Source organism: Mobula hypostoma, chromosome 1 (genome assembly GCF_963921235.1).
Source record: "Mobula hypostoma chromosome 1, sMobHyp1.1, whole genome shotgun sequence".
Classification (NCBI taxonomy): domain Eukaryota; kingdom Metazoa; phylum Chordata; class Chondrichthyes; order Myliobatiformes; family Myliobatidae; genus Mobula; species Mobula hypostoma.
The window spans coordinates 79,518,080-79,538,459 of record NC_086097.1 but is presented as its reverse complement, the minus strand read 5'-3'; the positions used below and the strand labels follow the sequence as shown (position 1 = coordinate 79,538,459).

General features: G+C 40.3%; 1 protein-coding gene across 9 annotated transcripts in view; it reads left to right on the top strand.

Annotated features, from left to right (window-relative positions):
* LOC134348279 (gephyrin) overlaps nucleotides 1-20,380 on the top strand; it is a 684,809-nt gene that overhangs the window by 610,860 nt on the left and 53,569 nt on the right. For all 9 annotated transcript variants that reach the window (XM_063051467.1, XM_063051417.1, XM_063051452.1 and 6 more), the window contains 6 exons: nucleotides 2,221-2,313; nucleotides 2,403-2,458; nucleotides 5,540-5,659; nucleotides 6,374-6,432; nucleotides 9,241-9,394; nucleotides 17,847-17,968. In XM_063051467.1, coding sequence (XP_062907537.1) covers nucleotides 2,221-2,313; nucleotides 2,403-2,458; nucleotides 5,540-5,659; nucleotides 6,374-6,432; nucleotides 9,241-9,394; nucleotides 17,847-17,968 — 604 coding nt within the window. The remainder of the gene's footprint in view (nucleotides 1-2,220; nucleotides 2,314-2,402; nucleotides 2,459-5,539; nucleotides 5,660-6,373; nucleotides 6,433-9,240; nucleotides 9,395-17,846; nucleotides 17,969-20,380) is intronic.

Sequence of the window (20,380 nt, the reverse complement as noted above, 5' to 3'; positions counted from 1 at the left end):
TTTGCGAAGATTCAGCATGAATCTAAAACTTTGGCAAACTTCTATAGATGTGTGGTGGAGAGTACATTGACTGCTTGCATCATGGCCTGGTATTGAAACACTAATACCCTTGAACAGAAAGTCCTACAAAAAGTCTATTAGGGGTAAAGCCTTCCCCACCACTATCACAGTCAGCACTCTATTTTCAAGGGGGGCCATTTTCAAGAACCCCCACCACCCTGGCCATGCTCTCTTCTCACTGCTGCACCAGGAAGAAGGTACACGAGCCTCAGGATTCACACCACCAGGTTCAGGAACAGTTATTACCCCTCAACCATCAGGCTCTTGAACCAGAAGGGATACCTTCGCTCAACTTCACTCACCCCAACACTGAACTGTTCCCATAATTTATGGACTCACCTTTCAAGGACTCTTCATCTCATGTTATTGATATTCATTGCTTATTTATCCATTTTTTAAATGTTATATTTACACAGTTTGTTGTCTATTGCACATTGGTTGTTTATCCATCCTGTTGGGTGCAATCTCCTGTTGATACTTTTATGCTTCTTGGATTTTCTGAGTGCGTCCACAAGAAAACAAATCTCAAGGTTGTGGTGACATATACCTATGTACTTTGATAATAAATTAACTTAGAACTTTGTGTGAAGAACTTGCCCCTCAGACCACTAAATTTTTTTGCCCCGCCCCTTAAACCTCGACTCTCCTGTTCTGGCAGAAGGCTGCCAACTATCCTACTTATGCTCTTCGTAATTTAGTAAACTTGTAAAAGGTCACAAATCTCCCTCCAAGTTCCTTTGGGAATAAAGCCAGCCTATCCAATCTCTCATTGTATTTACAACACACCATTCCAGCAAAATCCTGGTAAATCTCTATTGCTACCTTATCCTTCGTGTAGTGTGGTGACTAGAAATGTGCATAAATCTGCAAGTGCAGTCTAACTAACCAACATGTTGTTAACATTATTGATACTAGCTGTATTTACATGTTTAATTAATTGCATTTTAATTCCAAGCTAGTATGAAGGGATTTGAACTCATGACTAATATGCTACTATTTCCAATGCTCATGATGTAGAAATATCATGTATGTGTAATTGTATTGCCATGTTTATTAAAATTTCATAAAAGTGCAGTTTGGAGTCTTCAGAGTTTTATTAACACAATAAATGCTGGATACGAATAAAAAGGCTGCAAATGTTCACATTGTTTCTGGAACATATTCCACTTCAGTCAAATAAAGCTCTGTCTCTTTTGGTTTTAGTATGATAAAACTGCGAGAGTTAGCTCCAATAGGAACAATTCTTGTGTCAGATACTGATCCATGCTACCTTAAAAACAGCTTCATAGAGAGTGTTAACTTATCATTATTGGCAACATAATGTTCCTTAAACTGTGTAATGAGATTTTTTTCTAACTCATTGTCTCATTCTGTTGGCAAATTTAGGTGAATGATCACTTTTCATTGTCTTTTTATGAAGCATAGCCATCTCCCTGTTCGTTCTTATTATATTTTTGAAGCTTCTATTATATTTTATTTTAGCCCCCTGTGCTCCACTCGGGCAATTGCATAATATCAGGCTTCTGTTTGTAACTATAACTTTCTATGTTTAGCATTGTCCTGCTGTAAGCTTTATATGGCTTTAAGTGTCTAATATAAACACTACCAGCACATTTAACATGCAGTCTAGCCAGTGAGTTGAAAAAATATATTATTCTTATTTAACTCTCATACAAGTCTTCCTACTAGAAAATGGGAAATGAGAGCTCTCATTATGGACTGAATGAGTAAATTTCTGTGACATTAAACCAGTGTACTATTCTGTTGACTGGTGCCATGGGCCTTTTGGTAAATTTAGGCAATTCTGGTGACCATGAGCATTTGATAGGAAGAGAGAGAAGGAGCAGAGTCTGTAATCTGTAGAAGAAAGGAACTGTAAAATAGCTGAAAACTTCATCATTTGCTTTTTCTCAGCCACCTGCTTAAATTTGTGTGAAATATCTAAGACAAAATGTATTTCGAGATCAGGATTGAGTATTGTCTTGCCCGCTCTACTTTCCAGTGACCCATCAGCAACCACAGCAAATTGAAGCTAAGAGCAGTTGCCACATCTCATGCAATCTCATTTGTTTTAAAGCTTAACTAGTTTAGAGTACAGAATGAACCTTCCAGCCTGATGGGCTCTTTTCATTGATGGTAACTTGTTTCTTTGTTTTTCAGATGGTATGGGTCGAGTTCTAGCACAGGATGTATTTGCAAAAGACAACCTGCCACCTTTTCCTGCGTCAGTGAAGGATGGCTATGCTGTGAGAGGTGAAGAGAATATATTGTTCTAAGTGATTAATGTTGAAGTTGCAGATTCTATCTGAACAGCTTGAAAATGGTTATGTTTTGTATTACAGCTGCCGATGGCCCTGGTGATAGATTCATTATTGGTGAATCGCAGGCAGGTGACCAGGTGAGTTTTGATGTTAAATTTACTTAACATTGAATCTAGGCATTTAGGACAAGGAACCAAAACCTTTCCTGCAAATGACTGATAAATTTCTTTGTCACCACAAATCTATAAGTAAGAGCTGATACAAGCCCTTTTTTCTGAATGGATTACACATTCTGCTTGACCGCTATTGAAAAGGGCATTGAGCTTTCTCCCTCATCATTCAGAATTTATCTTGTTGAAATGTGGACAAATGAGAGAAGTAGAAGCCAAACCAAAGGTGGTGACGAATCAGCATATAGGAGAGAAATTGCAATTCTGATTGAATGGCGCTACAACAACATCCTCTCACTCAACATCAGCAAAATCAAAGAGCTGATTATTGATTACAGGAGGAAGGAACCAGATGTCCATAATGCAGTCCTCATTAGGGGATCAGAGAAGGAGAGGTAACCTTAAATTCCTTGGCATTATCATATTAGAAGATCTGTCCTCGAACCAGCATATATGTGCCATTACAAAGAAGGCACAACAGCGCCTCTACTTAGAAGTTTACACAGATTTGGTATGTCATTGAAACTTTGACAAACTTCTATAGATGCACGGTGGAAAATATCCTGACTGGTTGCATCACAGCTTCGTATGGAAACACCAAAACCCAAGAATGGAAAACCTTACTAAAAGGGTGGATACAGCTCAATCCATTACAGGCAAAATCCTCCCTACCACTGAACGTATCAACATGGAGTGATGCCACAAAAAGTTAACATCCATCATCAAGGACCCCACCTTTTATATCATGCTCTCTTCTCACTGCTGCCATCAAGAAGGACAGGAGCCTTAGCTCCCACACCACCAGGCTCAGGAACAGTTATTACTCTTCAACCATCAAGCTCCTGAAACAGCATGGATGACTTCACTCAGAGGACTATATAACCCATGTAACACGCATAAAAGTTGCTGGTGAACTCAGCAGGCCAGGCAGCATCTCTAAGAAGAGGTACAGTCAACGTTTCAGGCCGAGACCCTTCGTCAGGACTAACTGAAGGAAGAGTGAGTAAGGGAGTTGAAAGTTGGAGGGGGAGGGGGAGATCCAAAATGATAGGAGAAGACAGGAGGGGGAGGGATCGAGCCAAGAGCTGGACAGGTGATTGGCAAAAGGGATATGAGAGGATCATGGGACAGGAGGTCCAGGAAGAAAGACAAGAGGGGGGCAAGGACCCAGAGGATGGGCAAGGGGTATATTCAGAGGGACAGAGGGAGAAAAAGGAGAGTGAGAGAAAGAATGTGTGTATAAAAATAATTAACAGATGGGGTACGAGGGGGAGGTGGGGCATTAGCGGAAGTTAGAGAAGTCGATGTTCATGCCATCAGGTTGGAGGCTACCCAGACGGAATATAAGGTGTTGTTCCTCCAACCTGAGTGTGGCTTCATCTTTACAGTAGAGGAGGCCGTGGATAGACATGTCAGAATGGGAATGGGATGTGGAATTAAAATGTGTGGCCACTGGGAGATCCTGCTTTCTCTGGCGGACAGAGCGTAGATGTTCAGCAAAGCGGTCTCCCAGTCTGCGTCGGGTCTCGCCAATATATAATAGGCCACATCGGGAGCACCGGACGCAGTATATCACCCCAGCCAACTCACCTGGAAGGACTGTTTGGGGCCCTGAATGGTGGTAAGGGAGGAAGTGTAAGGGCGTGTATAGCACTTGTTCCACTTACACGGATAAGTGCCAGGAGGGAGATCAGTGGGGAGGGATGGGGGGGACGAATGGACAAGGGAGTTGCGTAGGGAGCAATCCCTGCGGAATGCAGGGGGGGGGGAGGGAAAGATGTGCTTAGTGGTGTGATCCCGTTGGAGGTGGCGGAAGTTACGGAGAATAATATGTTGGACCCGGAGGCTGGTGGGGTGGTAGGTGAGGACCAGGGGAACCCTATTCCTAGTGGGGTGGCGGGAGGATGGAGTGAGAGCAGATGTACGTGAAATGGGGGAGATGCGTTTAAGTCCCTGAACGGTGGTAAGGGAGCCTCCAACCTGATGGCATGAACATCGACTTCTCTAACTTCCGCTAATGCCCCACCTCCCCCTCGTACCCCATCTGTTACTTATTTTTATACACACATTCTTTCTCTCACTCTCCTTTTTCTCCCTCTGTCCCTCTGAATATACCCCTTGCCCATCCTCTGGGTTCCCCCCCCGCCTTGTCTTTCTTCCCGGACCTCCTGTCCCATGATCCTCTCGTATCCCTTTTGCCAATCACCTGTCCAGCTCTTGGCTCCATCCCTCCCCCTCCTGTCTTCTCCTATCATTTTGGATCTCCCCCTCCCCCTCCAACTTTCAAATCCCTTACTCACCCTTCCTTCAGTTAGTCCTGACGAAGAGTCTTGGCCTGAAACGTCGACTGCACCTCTTCCTAGAGATGCTGCCTGGCCTGCTGCGTTCACCAGCAACTTTGATGTGTGTTGCTTGAATTTCCAGCATCTGCAGAATTCCTGTTGTTTGCGTTTAAATATAACCCATGTTCTCAGTTTTATTTATTTACTTCTTTTAAATCTGCACAGTTTGTCTTCTTTTGCACATTGTTTGTTTGTCATAATTTGTTGGTGTGTTGTTTTCCTTTGATTCCATTGTATTTCCTTGTTTTACTATGAATGCCTGCAAAAATTAATCTCTGGGTACTGTGTGGTGATATATATAAACTTCAATAAAACATTTAATTTGACCTTTGAACTTTGAGTAGATCATAACTGGGGGATATTTGGCTTTAGCATTTGAACTGGCAAAATTTGTAATGCTCATGTTTTCTTACGGTGCAGCAAGTGAATGGATGAAATTGAGCTTCACTGTTAGAAGTTGCAGAATGTCTGCATTTGGAAAACAATGAGGATTTACAGAATGCGCCAAAAATCTATTTCCAATTAAATAGTGGAGTACTAAGAAAAAGAAAAAAACAAATGGGGATTCCAAATGATAAAACTGTTCTTTATTAGTTTTAAACGAATTCCCAAAAACATAATGTGTTTTGTTTCAGTTTCGTTTGATATGTATCAACTGTAAGCTTTCAAGCTTTGTCTAATAGTCTCATTCCTATATTTTTTGCAGCCCACTCAGACAGTGATGCCTGGCCAGGTGATGCGAGTAACAACAGGGGCTCCAATACCCTGTGGCGCAGATGCAGTTGTACAGGTTGAAGATACCGAGCTCATCAGGGAATCAGATGATGTAAGTAAAATATACTTAACTAGTAGAAAAATGTTGTTTTTATTATTCAAAGATTCCTTAATGTGAATGCTTTTTAGTTGAGGACTAGGATAGATGCTAAGTATTGCCATGTTCATTTCATATTGGTATTCTTTATGTATGCAGCATGATGTACTTCTAATCTTGGTAAGTTGATAGATAGTTATTAAGCTTTTTTGAGCACTGTAATTGGTGCTTACATTTTAGTAACTAATCAAGCTTATGCTTTTATTTCCTCTTCTCAAACTGGGGACCCATGCAATGAGATCTTCATGCCCACAAATATGTTTTGTTTTTCTAATTATTGAAGGTTATTTCATTTAATGAGTTTCATAAAGTTTTTTTTCAGATTTTTTTGCATCTATTCATTTTATTTTAAAGTAACAGTACATGACAGCAGAAAGAATGCCGCATGTTAATTTCTGAGATTGGAGATCAGTTTTATTGCATTATTTCACTATTATTCCTGAAGTTTGCTGCTATTTTTTCTTAAAACAGCAATTCTAATAATTCATTGTAGAGAAATCAAAAGGCATACTAAATGGCTAAGGAATCTCGCTCTATGCAATCTCCACATGCTGCATTCCAGATTGCCTTTTAGTGTTCATCAATGATGCTTTTAGAATGACTATTGTGGCTTCACCAGCCAAGTATTCTATATGTCCTGTTAGCTTAGGCTGCAATTTAATGTTGCAGGGCACAGAAGAGTTAGAGGTGCGAATTCTGACACAGGCTCGTCCAGGCCAGGACATCAGGTCAGTATCTGTATATTGTGCTTGAGATTTCAGTAGCCCACTTCGCTGAATTTATAACATAATCCTGTCAATTTTTTAAAATATTAATATCCAAAACAAAATAAGGGAAAAGTAAGTAGAATCAGAATCAGGTTTATTATCACCAGCATGTGTTGTGAAATTTGTTAACTTAACAGCAGTAGTTCAATGCAATACATAATATAGAAGAAAAAAAATAACAGAATATATATATTGGAGATTAAAAATTGTGCAAAAAACAGAAATAATATAAATTGAAAAAGTGAGGTAGTGTTCACGGGTTCAATGTCCACTTCGGAATCGGATGGCAGGGGAAAAGAAGCTGTTCCTGAATCGCTGAGTGTGTGCCTTCAGGCTTCTGTACCTCGTACCTGATGGTAAATGTGAGAAAAGGGCATGGCCTGGGTGCTGGAGGTCCTTAATAATGAACACTGCCTTTCTGAGACACCGCTCCTTGAAGATGTCCTGGGTGCCTTGCAGGCCTGTACCCAAGATGGAGCCATCTAAATTTATGACCCTCTACAGTTTCTTTCAGTCCTATGCAGTAGCGCCCCCCACCCCCATACCAGACAGTGAGGCAGCCTGTCAGAATACTCTCCATGGTACATCTATAGAAGTTTTTGAATGTTTTTGCTGACATACCAAATCTCTTCAAACTCCTAATGAAACATAGTTGCTGTCTTGCCTTCTTTATAGCTGCATCAATATGTTGGGACCAGGTTAGGTCCTCAAAGATCTTGACATTCAGGAACTTGAAACTGCTCACTCTCTCCACTTCTGATCCCTCTATGGGAATTGGTATGTGTGCCTTCGTCTTACCCTTCCTAAAGTCCAGAATCAGCTCTTTTGTCTTACTGACATTGAGTGCAAGGTTGTTGCTCTGACACCGCTCCACTAGTTGGTATACCTCGTTCCTGGGATGGCAGGACTTTCATATGATGAAAGACTGGATCGGCTAGGCTTATGCTCTCTGGAATTTAGAAGATTGAGGGGGGATCTTATTGAAATGTATAAAATTCTAAAGGGATTGGACAGGCTAGATGTAGGAAGATTGTTCCCGATGTTGGGGAAGTCCAGAACGAGGGGTCACAGTTTGAGGATAAAGGGAAAGCCTTTTAGGACCGAGATGAGGAAAAACTTCTTCATACAGAGAGTGGTGAATCTGCGGAATTCTCTGCCACAGGAAACAGTTGAGGCCAGTTCATTGGCTATATTTAAGGGGGAGTTAGATAAGGCCCTTGTGGCTAAAGAGATCAGGGGGTATGGAGAGAAGGCAGGTACAGGGTTCTAAGTTGGATGATCAGCCATGATCGTACTGAATGGCGGTGCAGGCTGGAAGGGCCTAATGGCCTAATCCTGCACCTATTTTCTATGTTTCTATGTTCCTGTACGCTCTTTCATCTCCGTCTGAGATTCTACCAACAATGGTTGCATCATCAGCAAATTTATAGATGGTATTTGAGCTATGCCTAGCCACACAGTCATGGGTATAGAGAGAGTAGAGCAGTGGGCTAAGCACACACCCTTGAGATGCACCAGTGTTGATTGTAAGTGAGGAGAAGATATTATCACCAATCTGCACAGATTGTGGTGTTCCGGTTAGGAAGTCGAGTATCTAATTGCAGACTGAGGTACAGAGGCCCAGGTCTGTAACTTATCAATCAGGATTGTGGGAATGATGGTGTTAAACACTGAGCTATAGTTGATGAACAGCATCCTGACATAGATGTTTGTGTTGTCCAGGTGGTCTAAGGCCATGCGAAGAGCCATTGTGATTGCGTCTGCCATTGACCTATTGTGGTGATAGTAACTAGGACAACATATCGTGGCATCAACATGGTTCAATCCATCCTGTATCTTTACCCTTCTATGAAACCCAAATACTGTTACGAAAAGACTGGTCAATACTTGGCCAGTTTAAGAATAAAGCTACACTTGCAACTGTAGAATTTACAAACATGTGACATGTAGGAGGTAGTCACCACAATTTAGGAATACAGCAGAAGGTTTCTGACAAAGAGTCTGCAAATGAAAAGGCAGTTCCTCTGTGCACTACTGCAATTAGATAGGTTTGTGTATGAGAGGGAGTCTGGTGAAACTTTAACTGAAATGATATTAATCCTCATCGGTGGTGGATGGGTCAGTGATAATGCTAATGTTACCACTATTAAGCCACAGTAAAAAAAACTGTGAACTTAAATCACAGCAAATGGAGAAGACCCAACTAAACTGTTAAAAAATGCATTTTGCTAAATATACTGATGTCATATTGTATCAAACAAGGAATTTTATATTTATAATGTAATTATACAGTAAATTTCCATAGGCACTTAAGAAACTGGCAAATAAGTTTAACCATATGACAAACTGCTGATCAAATAATTAATAATATTGTGAAGGTTTTAAAGTTAAATGATTCTTGGATTTACAGGCAAGGATTTTCATTCCAAAGGGATTAACTGTTAGGGTAGAGGATGGTTATGAAGTGTGTATGTCAGCAAGGACATCATCAATGAGATACTGTTGACAAAAAAACAGAAATATTAACCTGCATATTCAATCAGTGGAATGTTATGGTCCCGCCATTGTTTTATATAGGGGCCAGCCAATAGCGAGTAGAACAGTTCTTCTACAAGTAACATACACAATGAAGTTTCTCACACTCTGTGAATATTTATGGAGCCACAAAGAGTGGCAGGTGGTCATGAAGAGGAGTTGGAGTGGGGGCAGGGTTGAGGTGAGCAAATTGCTATTGAAATGTGTTGATTTTTTTCACTTTCTTTCTATTAGACCAATTGGCCATGATATCAAAAGAGGAGAATGCGTTCTGGCAAAAGGAACTCACATGGGGCCTTCTGAAATTGGCCTTCTAGCAACTGTTGGGGTTACTGAAGTTGAAGTTCACAAGTTTCCTGTGGTTGCAGTGATGTCCACAGGAAATGAGGTAAGTTTTGTTACCTCTGAATATGAAAGAAAAGTAGTTGTCCTTATGAGCAGCAATATGTTTGAACTCTGAACTCAGGAATTCTTTGAACTTTAACAAAAATGATCGTGCTAACTTGTGCTGATCACTTTAGACGGAATGCTGTAATTTGCCCTTTTTGCGATGTATTGGATGAAATTATTGCAGGCAAATTTATGACAACAACATTGTAATTTCCCATCCATGGTCTCCTTACAAGCGTCTGTATCTCCTGCAAAAGTTCTTAACATCCCTCATATTTCAGTGTATCAGAATGAAGCTTTGCCTGCACTGAAATAACAGCACTTCTAAAGGCTCTGACACTGTGTGTGTCAAGCAACACAGGATAATAGGCTTTGATTCTTATATTAATGTGCACGTACTGTAGAACTTGACATTCATCAAGTAAAAGCGCAATTTGAACAGTTCACATTTAATTAAAAGGTGGAAAAACATAGCATTTTCATGTTAGACTCCTCTTGTTAAAACTATTTTCATGATGGGAGCAATTTTTTTAAAATCTACTCATTTCACAAATAGTATTCCATCACATTTGTGCCTGAGTGCTGGAATGAGAAGTATATAGAATTTCCAGCCTCTGCCCTGTTTTGGTGCTTAAAGTATTAGATGACCGGTCCAATTCAGTTTTAGTCTCTGATGCATCTTAGGATTTAGATGTTGGAGATCTCTTGATGTAGTGGTCATAGAATGCTAAGACGATACAGTAAGACTCTTTTATTAGAAATCCTCATTGCTTGTTAATTGTGCCGCAGAATACTATTTGCCATAAATTATCTCAAACTCAAATATTGTTCCAGCCTACCTCTATATAGGCATAAATTGTTTCATTATTTAACACTCTGGAATCATCAGCAAATATATTCACTTGTGCTTTATAATAAAAGGAAAGCCATTAATGAAGCAAATGATAAAGTCAGATGTGACACATGCAAATCTTAATCCGATCCCCTTTGAGCAGGTTTCCTTCGTGCCCCTCTTGGTTGAATATTGCCTTTATTTCAAAGGCAGTCACTTTGATCTTACTACTGGAATTTGGATCAATGTATAATGAGGTCTGCAGTTGTTGTCTTCAGAGAACTAAACAAGAACATCATAAAGCCAGTTATTGGCAAATAATCACCAGTTGGCAATGCTGTTGACAATTCCTTTCAAAATCTTACTATTAATTGGTAGTTAGATCATGGCTTTACAGTGAGACAAGTTGGGTTAGTCTGGTTTTTGTTTGCTGAACTCGAGCAATATTCCATTTTGTTCAGATGTTACTGTAGTTTTGTAGCAAGTATTTAAATTACTAAACCAGGTAAAGACAGTATTCTGTTGTGAGTGACTCACAATCTGTCTTCTCAAAGCCTTTCCATTATCTGAAGGAAAAAGCTCGGAGTGTAATGGGAAACTCTCGACTTGCCTTGAATAGTTTTACCAACCAAGTGTTGGTTCTCTGTTTCTTGGTGCTACATGGAGTGAGCACATTGCAAGAACAATACATCTGTTTTGATGGGGACCTCACAAAAGCCAGGAAGGATCATTCACTCATTATTTCTGGCTGAAGATGGCCAAATATGTAATTTACTTTGTTGTTCTTCACTATTTAGCACAGGCCTAATCTGACACTTGGTCAAGTCAACAAAACAGAAATAAGTGAGCAGTTACCCCCAGTCCATATATTTTGTATCTTTGTTTCACTCATTGTTTCCAAAAAGCATTGTGCAACATGGTGATGCACTGATTCATATGCCAAGGAAAGCTAGTATAAAGTAATTAGTGCAAAGATTCTTTTTAGCATATTTGATCTGATGCTTAGAAAATACATGAACTCTGGAGATGAGGTATAAGAACCCTTGCAGCCATTCATCCTGTACACCACCGAACCCCCAAATCTCTCCACCAACAATTTAAAACAAAGCTGTACTGTGTTGGCGTATTAATTTTTTATATGCCCTCAAATGTTGATTAAAGAGTGTAGGACACTGCTTTACTGAGAACAGTTCATCCATCTGTATTGTGCTTGGTTTGTTTCCTGGTTAAACAGTGCCTCAGTAGTGAAATGTCTCATTCCTGTTTTCAGATTCCTATTTTGCCCTACCCCTTCTTTATCCTGTAATATCCTCAGTACCAAAACTTGCCAATTTCCTCATCTCCGTCCTTATATGGCTCCCCAGACTTCATTGCTTTAGCTGCGTGGCCTCAGGAATTTCTTTCCTGAGTCCTCAGCTCTCCACCTTTCTTTATGGGTGCTTAAAACCAGCCTTTGACCAAATTTCTGGCAATTAGTCGCATTATCGTCAGTGCTAAAAACGACGAAGGAACCGTCCCCTCAAATCACTCTTAATTTCTTTCCCATGCATTTGTCACTGAGAAATGATCATCCACAGCAGGCCTACTTTGAATGCAGCTAAATTGATTAAGCCAGTGTCAGTATAAGCCTCCAAATTTAATTTGGAATATGAAAAGACAACACATAATTGCAAATAATCAATTAACTCTGACTTGATTGAAACTAAGACCATTAGACATAGGAACAGAATTAGGCCATTTGGTCCATTAAATCTACTCCAGCATTAGATCATGGCTGATTTATAATTCCTCTCAACCCTATTCTCCTACCTTGTTCCCGTAACCTTTGATGCCCTTACTAATCAAGAACCTATCAAACACCACTTTAAGTATACCCAATGCCTTAGCCACCACAGCTGTCTGTGGCAATGAATTACACAGATTCCCCACTCTCTAGCTATAGAAGTTCCTCCCCATTAAAATTTCAAGTTCAAAGTGCAATTATTATCAAAGCACTGTATGTATACTATATGCAAACTTATGATTCGTCTTCTTACAGGCAGCCGCAAAAGAAAGAAACACAAAGCTCCCTACCCCTCCACCTATCTTTGTATCATGTGCAAACTTGACCACAATGCCATCAATCCTGTCATCCAAAATGTTAACATATAACATGAAAAGAAGCAGTCCCAACAAAAAGTCACTGTGGAAGACACCGGGGGTATGCCAGAAATCCAAGTGTCAGGAGGCAGAAGTGAGTGTAGGTGCTATTACGAAGAAGATGCTTGGGAAGCTGAAAGGTCTGAAGGTAGATTTGTCACCTGAACCAGATGGCTCCCACCCCAGGGTTCTGAAAGATGGACCTGAAGAGATTGTGGAGGCATTTTTTAAGAATCACTGGATTCTGGAATGGTTCTGGAGAAATGGAGAATTGCAAATGTCACTCCACTTTTTAAGAAGCAAAAGAAAAATCATAAGCCAGTTAGCTTAACTTCAGTGGTGGGGAAGATATTGGAGTCCATTATTTGACCATTAGGCATAGGAGAAGAACTAGGCCATTTTGCCCATCAAGTCTGCTCCATCATTCATTTATGGTTGATCCTTTCTTCCCCTCCTCAGCCGCACTCCTTGCCTTCTCCCCATAACTTTTGATCCTATGTCCAATCAAAAACATATCAATCTCTGCCGTAAATACACCCAACGACCTGGCCTCCACAGCTGCCTGTGGTAACAAATTCCACAAATTCACCAACCTCTGGCTAAACAAATTTCTCCATATCTCTCTTTTAAATGGATACCCCTCTATCCTGAGGCTGTGCCCTCTTGTTCTAGATGCCCCCACCAGGGGAAACATCCTTTCCAGATTTACTCTGTCAAGACCATTCAATATTTGAAAGGTTTCAATGAAATCCCTCCTTCACCTTCTAAGTTCCAGCAAATGAACCATCAAATGTTCCTTGTATGATAAGCCCTTTCATTCCTGGAATCATCCTTGTGAGCCTCCTCTGAACCCTTTCCAGGGCCAGCACATATTTTCTTAGATGAGGAGCCCAAAACTGCTCACAATACTCAAGGTGAGGCCTCACCAGTGCCTTATAAAGCCTCAGCATCACATCCCTGCTCTTGCATTCTAGACCTCTTGAAAAGCATGCTAACATTGCATTTGCCTTCCTCACCACTGATTCAACCTGCTAGTTAATCTTTAGGGTGCTTTGCACAAGGACTCCCAAGACCTCAGATTTTTGGATTTTCTCCCAGTTCAGAAAAGAGTCTGCACATCTATTTCTACTACCAAAATGCATGACCATGCATTTTCCAACATTGTATTCCATTTGCCGCTTTCTTGCCCATTCTCCTATTCTGTCTAAGTCCCTCTGCAGCTTTCTGTTTCCTCAACACTACCTGCCCCTCCACCAATCTTTGTATCATGTGCAAACTTGGCAACAAAGCCATCTATTCCATCATCTAAACACTCGATATACAGCGTAAAAAGAAGCGGTCCCAATACCGACCCCTGTGGAACACCACTAGTCACTGGCAGCCAACCAGAAAACAAGATCCCTTTATTCCCATTCACTGCCCCCTACCAATCAGCCAATGCTCTAACCATGCCAGTAGCTTTCCTGCAATACCATGGGCTCTTAACTTGGTAAACATCCTCATGTATGGCACCTTGTCAAAAGCCTTCTGAAAGTCCAAAACTACAACATCCACTGCATCTCCTTTATCTATCCTACTTTTAATCTCCTCAAAGAATTCCAGCAGGTTCATCAGGCAAAATTTTCCCTTAAGGAAACCATGCTGACTTTGTTCTATCTTGTCCTCTGTCACCAAGTACTCCATAACCTCATCCTTAACAATGGATTCCAACATCTTCCCAACCATTGAAGTCAGGCTAACCTGTCTATAATTTCCTTTCTGCTGCCTTCCTCCTTTCTTAAGTAGTAGAGTGCATTTGCAGTTTTCCAGTCCTCATGATGAGCTGGCACCATGCCAGAGTCCAATGATTTTTGAAAGATCATTGCTAATGCCTCCACACTCTCTACCGCTATCTCTTTCAGAACACCAGGGTGCAGTTCATCTGATCCAGGTGACTTATGTACCCTTAGGTCTTTCAGCTTTTTGAGCACCTTCTCCCTTGTAATAGTAACTGAACTCATTTCTCTTTCTTCACACTCTTGAACATCTGCCATACTATTAGTGTCTTCCACAGTGAAAACTGATGCAAAATACTCATTTAGTTAATCTGCCATCTCCTTATCCCCGTTATTATTTCTCCATCCTCATTTTCCAGCAGCCCTATATCCAGTCCCATATCTCTTTTTATTTTTTACATACTTGAAAAAGCTTTTACTATCCACTTTGTTGTTGTTAGCTAGCTTGCTTTTATATTTCATCTTTTCCCTCCTCATGATTCTTTTAGCTGCTTCCTGTAGGTTTTTAAAAGCTTTCCTATCCTCTATCTTCCCGCTAATTTTTGCTTTGTTGTATGCCCTATCTTTTCTTTTGCATTAGCTTTGACTTCCCTTTTCAGCCACGGTTTTACTATTTTGCCATTTGAGTATTTCTTTGTTTTTGGAATACATCTATCCTCTAGCTTCCTCATTTTTCCCAGAAGCTCACTCCATCCCTGCCAGCATTTCCTTCTAATGAACTTTGGCCAACTCCTTTCTCAGATCACTGTAATTTCCTTTTAAGGATGATGTTTCAGGGTACTTGAAGGTACATAATAAAATAGGCCAAAGTCAGCATGATTTCCTTAAGGGGAAAGCTTGCCCAACAAATCTGTTAGAATTCTTTGAGGAAATAACAGGATAGACAAAGGAGAGTCAGTGTTTACTTGTATCTTTGAGAAGCCCTTTGTAAAGGTGCCACACATGAGGCTGCTTAACAAGGTAATAGCCCATGGTATTACAGTAAAGATACCAAAATGAATAGAAGATTGGCTGACTAGCAAGCAGCAAACGGTGGGCATAAAGGAGACCCTTTCTGGTTGGCTGCCATTAACTACTGGTGTTCTGCAGGGGTCGGTGTTGGCACCACTTCTTTTCACGTTATACATCAATGATTTGGATGATGGAATTGAAGGCTTTGTGGCCAAGTTTGTAGATGAGATAAAGGTAGGTGAAGGGGCAGGCGGTGCTGAGGAAGCAGGGAGCCTGCACAGGTACTTAGACAAATTAGGAGAACAGGCAAAGAAGTGGCAGATATAATATAGTGCTGGGGAGTGTATCGTTATGCACGTTGTTAGAAGGAATGAAGGCCTTCAGCATAGGGGGAAAAAATCGGAAATTAGAACTGCAAAGGGACTTGTGAGTGCTATTGCCGGATTCCCTGAAGGTTAACTTGCAATTTGAGTTGGTGGTAAGGAAGGCAAATGCAATTTTAGCATTAATTTTGAGAGGACTAGAATATAAGAGCAAGGATGTAATGCTGAGGCTTTAAAAGGTATTGGTCAGACTGTACTTGGAGTATGTGAGCATTTTTAGGCCCCTTATCTACGAAATGATGTGCTGGAAATGCAAAGGAGGTTCACGAGAACGATTCCGAGAATTAAATATATGAGGAGTGTTTAATGGCTCATGGCCTGTATTCACTGGCGTTTGGAAGAATGAAAAGGATCTCAGTGAAACTTAATGAATATTGAAAGGTCTAGATAGAATGAATGTGAAGAGAATGTTTCTAGAAGTAAGGGAGTCTAGAACCAGTGCAGCCTCAGAGTAGAAGGTTGTCCCTTTAGAACAGAAATTAGGATGAATTTCTTTGGCCGGAAGGTAGTGAATCTGTGGAATTCATTGTGACAGACAGCCTTATAGGTCAATTCATTGGTAAATTTAAGCAGAGGTTTATTAGCAAAGGTGTCAAAGGTTTCGGGAAGAAGGCAGAAGAATGGGGTTATGAGGGATAATAAATCAGCTGCGCTGCAATGGCAGAGCAGACTAGATGGGCCGATTGGCCTGATTCTCCTCCTATGTCTTACAGTCTTTGCAGAACATTACTGGTTACCAGCAACCAACCAGAAAAGGCCCCATTTATTCCCACTCTTTGTCTCCTGGCAGTCAACCAACCTTCTGTCCAGGCTAGTGTCTTATCTGTAATACCATGAGCTCCCATCTTGTTTAGCAACCTCATGTACTTATCTTGTCAAAGGCCTTCCTTAGTAATAGTGACTGCACTCACTTCTGCCTGCTTAGGAATTGTAGCAGTTTGGTACACTAATTGATCTCTCATGAGTTTCATTTAATTCTTAGCAGAATTCATTGCATTTCAGAATCACTATAAGAACAAAAGTCTGTACTCTTTCACAAGCCAACACCAGAGAAGAGTATCTACTTGACTGGAAGGACAGGGTTTTATTTCTGTAACTTGATTGTAAAATAATTCTTATGTATATATGAACAAAATTGCAAGAAAATAGTCATTTCTAAATGTTATTTTATATCATTCACCAATTGTGTTAACCTTCAGGGATATAATTCTTGATAACTGGAGACTGGGTTAGAGGAACTGGTCAATGTAAACAAGTTTAGGAAGGAAAAAGTCTGAAAACTACTGAATGATTTCTGATTACAAAATTGTTCAGTAAACAAATTGCTGGACTCCATGTGCAGTACAAGCTTTGGATCTGCTTTGGGATCCTGTACTAGGTTAGAGTTTTTGCAAGATCCCCAAGCCCAATCATCCAATGGAAATTTTACAACAGTAAGGTAGAAAAGTGGGAATATACATTAAAATGTTAATTATTTGTATTTATATTAATGTTTTCAGGTTTACATTTATTTTTGGTGATTTTATTTTAAATAGTTTGTGAATGCTACTGAATGTTAGGGACATTCAAATACATTCCAAAATCTGATACAGCATTAACCTTATCTGATGTCCTGGCCTCCAGTGTCAATGATTTTATTACTCCAAAAAAAATTATCGAACCATCATCATGTTGGTGCCTGGTTTATTATATAATCAGTGGCCACTTTATTAGGTATATCTGTACACCTGCTCATTAATGCAAATATCTAATCAGCCAATCATGTGACATTATCTCATGCAGACTTGCTCAAGCGGTTCTGTTGATGTTCAGACCAAACATCAGAATGGGGGAAAAAATGTGATCTAAGTGACTTTGACTGTGGTGCCAGACAAGGTGGTTTGAGTATCTCAGAAACTGCTGGTCTCCTGGAATTTTCATGCACAACAGTCCTAGTTTTCAGAGAATAGTGTGAAAAACAAAAAAAGTAAGCAGCAGTTCTGTGGCCATTGTTAATAAGAAAATTCCAAGGAGAATGGGCAGACTGGTTCAAACTGACAGGAAGGTCACTGTGCCTCAAATATCTATGTGCTACAAGAGTGGTGTGCAGAAGAACGTATCTGAACACACGACACATCTTTTCCATGAATTAAATGGGCTACAGAAAACCACGAACATACACTCAGTGACGACTTTATTAGGTACAATAGGTACCTAATAAAATAGACTCTGAGTGTATTTTGGTACAGAAATTAAAATTTACATTTTAGACATTGTGATAATTCTTCTTGGTTTCTGGATTTCTTTTAGAAAGAAGGGTTTACCCTGTATTGTTTGGTCTCCTTCTCAATTGATCACATTAAGCCAAGTTCTGCTGGTTTGCTCCTACAGCTGCTGAACCCTGAAGATGAACTAACACCTGGAAAAATTCGGGACAGCAATCGTTCAACTCTGCTGGCAACAATTCAGGAGCATGGATACCCAACCATCAACCTGGGAATAGTGGGAGATAAGTAAGTACTGTTGTTATAGCGGATGTTTCTTGATTACATTTTATTTGTTAGTTGCACATCCTCGCAGGCAATATTCCAGATTTCAATACCAAACAATAACTATATCAGATTTATCTCACCTTTGAAAAATTTGAACAGTAACACATTTGAGAATTTTTATATAAAATAGTGTCATTTCCCTGTGTGAAAAGTTTTTGCCCCTCTAGTAAATTTATTCATGTCCTGTATATTCCTGTCTCAGGTACCTGGTTCATAGTAATGCAGGTTAAAGTTCAGCAGTGCAGAATAAGAGTTTGAGAAGGATTCTCCATATGTGTTGTACATAGATGGTTTACAGCAGCCATGGTATTGTATGCGTTGAAGAGAATGAATGTGTTTGTTTCGGACAGGGTGCCAGTCATTCATAAGGCCTGGATGGTGTTGAGCTTTTTTAACATTGTTGGGTCTGCACTTACTCAGGCTAGTGAAAAGTACACGATCACATGGATATTTACACTATCACAAACTATAAAGTTACATTTTGATTTTATTGTATGAATTGAGAAGGGAAATTTTCATTGATTAAACTTGTTCCTGACGTGCATTATATATCATTGACCAACCTTTTCTGCTGATAGTCTGCTTTTGAACTCTTTAAAATGAGTTAAGTCAGTGATTAAGATAGAGAGTCAGCTTTTTTTTTAATGAGTTTGGAAGTTGTCATGATGATTTGTAGAGTAATATTGGTGACTCTCAGAAACAATACATTTATTGGGTTTATACCCCATTAAATTTGTAAACGGTGAGCATCATGATAATACATTATATCTTCATTGTATTGAGAACTATGATTACACTCATGTCCTAACCAGAAAATGCATAACAGATTCTTTCATAGCTTGGAAATAATGCTTCATCTCTGCACTATGTCCACTTGAAAGTTGTGCTTTGGTGTGCTTATGCACAAGTTAGGACCACATTAAATTTGCTGCCTAAGCATAGTGCTGTATGATATTTTTATAACTTGCCTTGCTCTGCTTTTACTTTCTACCATATTCTCTAGCTACGTAGTTTAATATTCTTGTATCTGTCAATTTTTGCTTTGTTTTAGTTTGAAATGTTTGGTGTATAATTAACTAAGGATCTTTTTTGCCTACAAACAAATAATATTAATAGAGTACTAGACAATGGGGTGACCCGTTGGAGCACCCTTTGAGAGAAGGGTAGTGCAGTCTGATGTGACCAGAATGAACAGTAAATTTTCCTGAATGCTATTGCTATCTCTTTGATTTGGAAATTAAAGAAGAAAAACTCAGCTTATTAAAGAAGAAAGACGCATAGCAAGACAAATATGTGACCAGAATGAACATTAAGTATCCATGAAGTAAATTTGAAGGAATCGAGCATGCTCGGTCGGGTCTGGAATTAAATGTCCGATGTAATGGTGGATTTGGCCTTGAATAATCACAGAAGAATTCCATCGATTCCTAGTTGGAATGACTTCTTTGGCACCAAAGGATGTCATTTAGAAGAGGCAATTGTATTGTCTGATGTTCTTCCTGAACTCATTTGCAATAGGTTCATTATGCCGTACAAATTGAGGAGTTCATTAGGTAGAGGCTGCAAATTGCCTATCCTGACTTTTCCCTTCATACAGCAGAAATGTGCGGTTTCTCCAGTGAATAGGAAGGCACGACAGTGAGACCATACTCTGGTCATCGAACCAACATCAGCAGAAAAGTGATGGCATGCGAGTCGTGCATTTTGCCTTGCTCTTTCTCTGTCAAGGTATTGTTGTCAAAAGCAGCCATTGTCGTCTTCAGCAACTCTCGCAATAATTACTCTGTGCCACATATTCTCGAGTTGATCTCCTTTTCTCCTCTGTCTCTTCCTCTCGCCTCCTTCTCTGCCTGTTTTTGTCATTCTGGAGATGCATAGCCCTTTCATCCTTCGTCTCTTCATCTCTTCTACCATTTGTTCTACCTCTGTGGTCCTGGTGTCGTGCGGCCCTGGACTGATCGGATTCTTGTTCTCTCCTCCATCTATGCCTATTGTTGTCATTTTGGAGACGTGCATGTCTGTCCTCCTCTGTCTCGTATTCTCTCATCTTTTTTGTCTTGACTCTTTGATCCTGGAGACGTGCAGCCCTGGCCTCATCCGATTGTTGTACTCTCCCTTTCCTTGCCGCTTCCCGACAACTTTTGGCATCATCTCTTGACCATAATGTCCCCCTTCTCTTTCCACGTGGCATAATTAGGCTATCCATGTATTTTTACCCTAATGCTTGATAGGAGATAGGAAGCAGTAACACCCAAGCCTCCAAGCTGCTGAGGCTGGCCATGCGCATGCATCATGGTGTGGCGTCGCGTTCTCCGTGGAAGGTGGAGCTGGTTCTGTGAGCATCGTGAGGCGCGGCTGAGGCTGGCCGTGTAC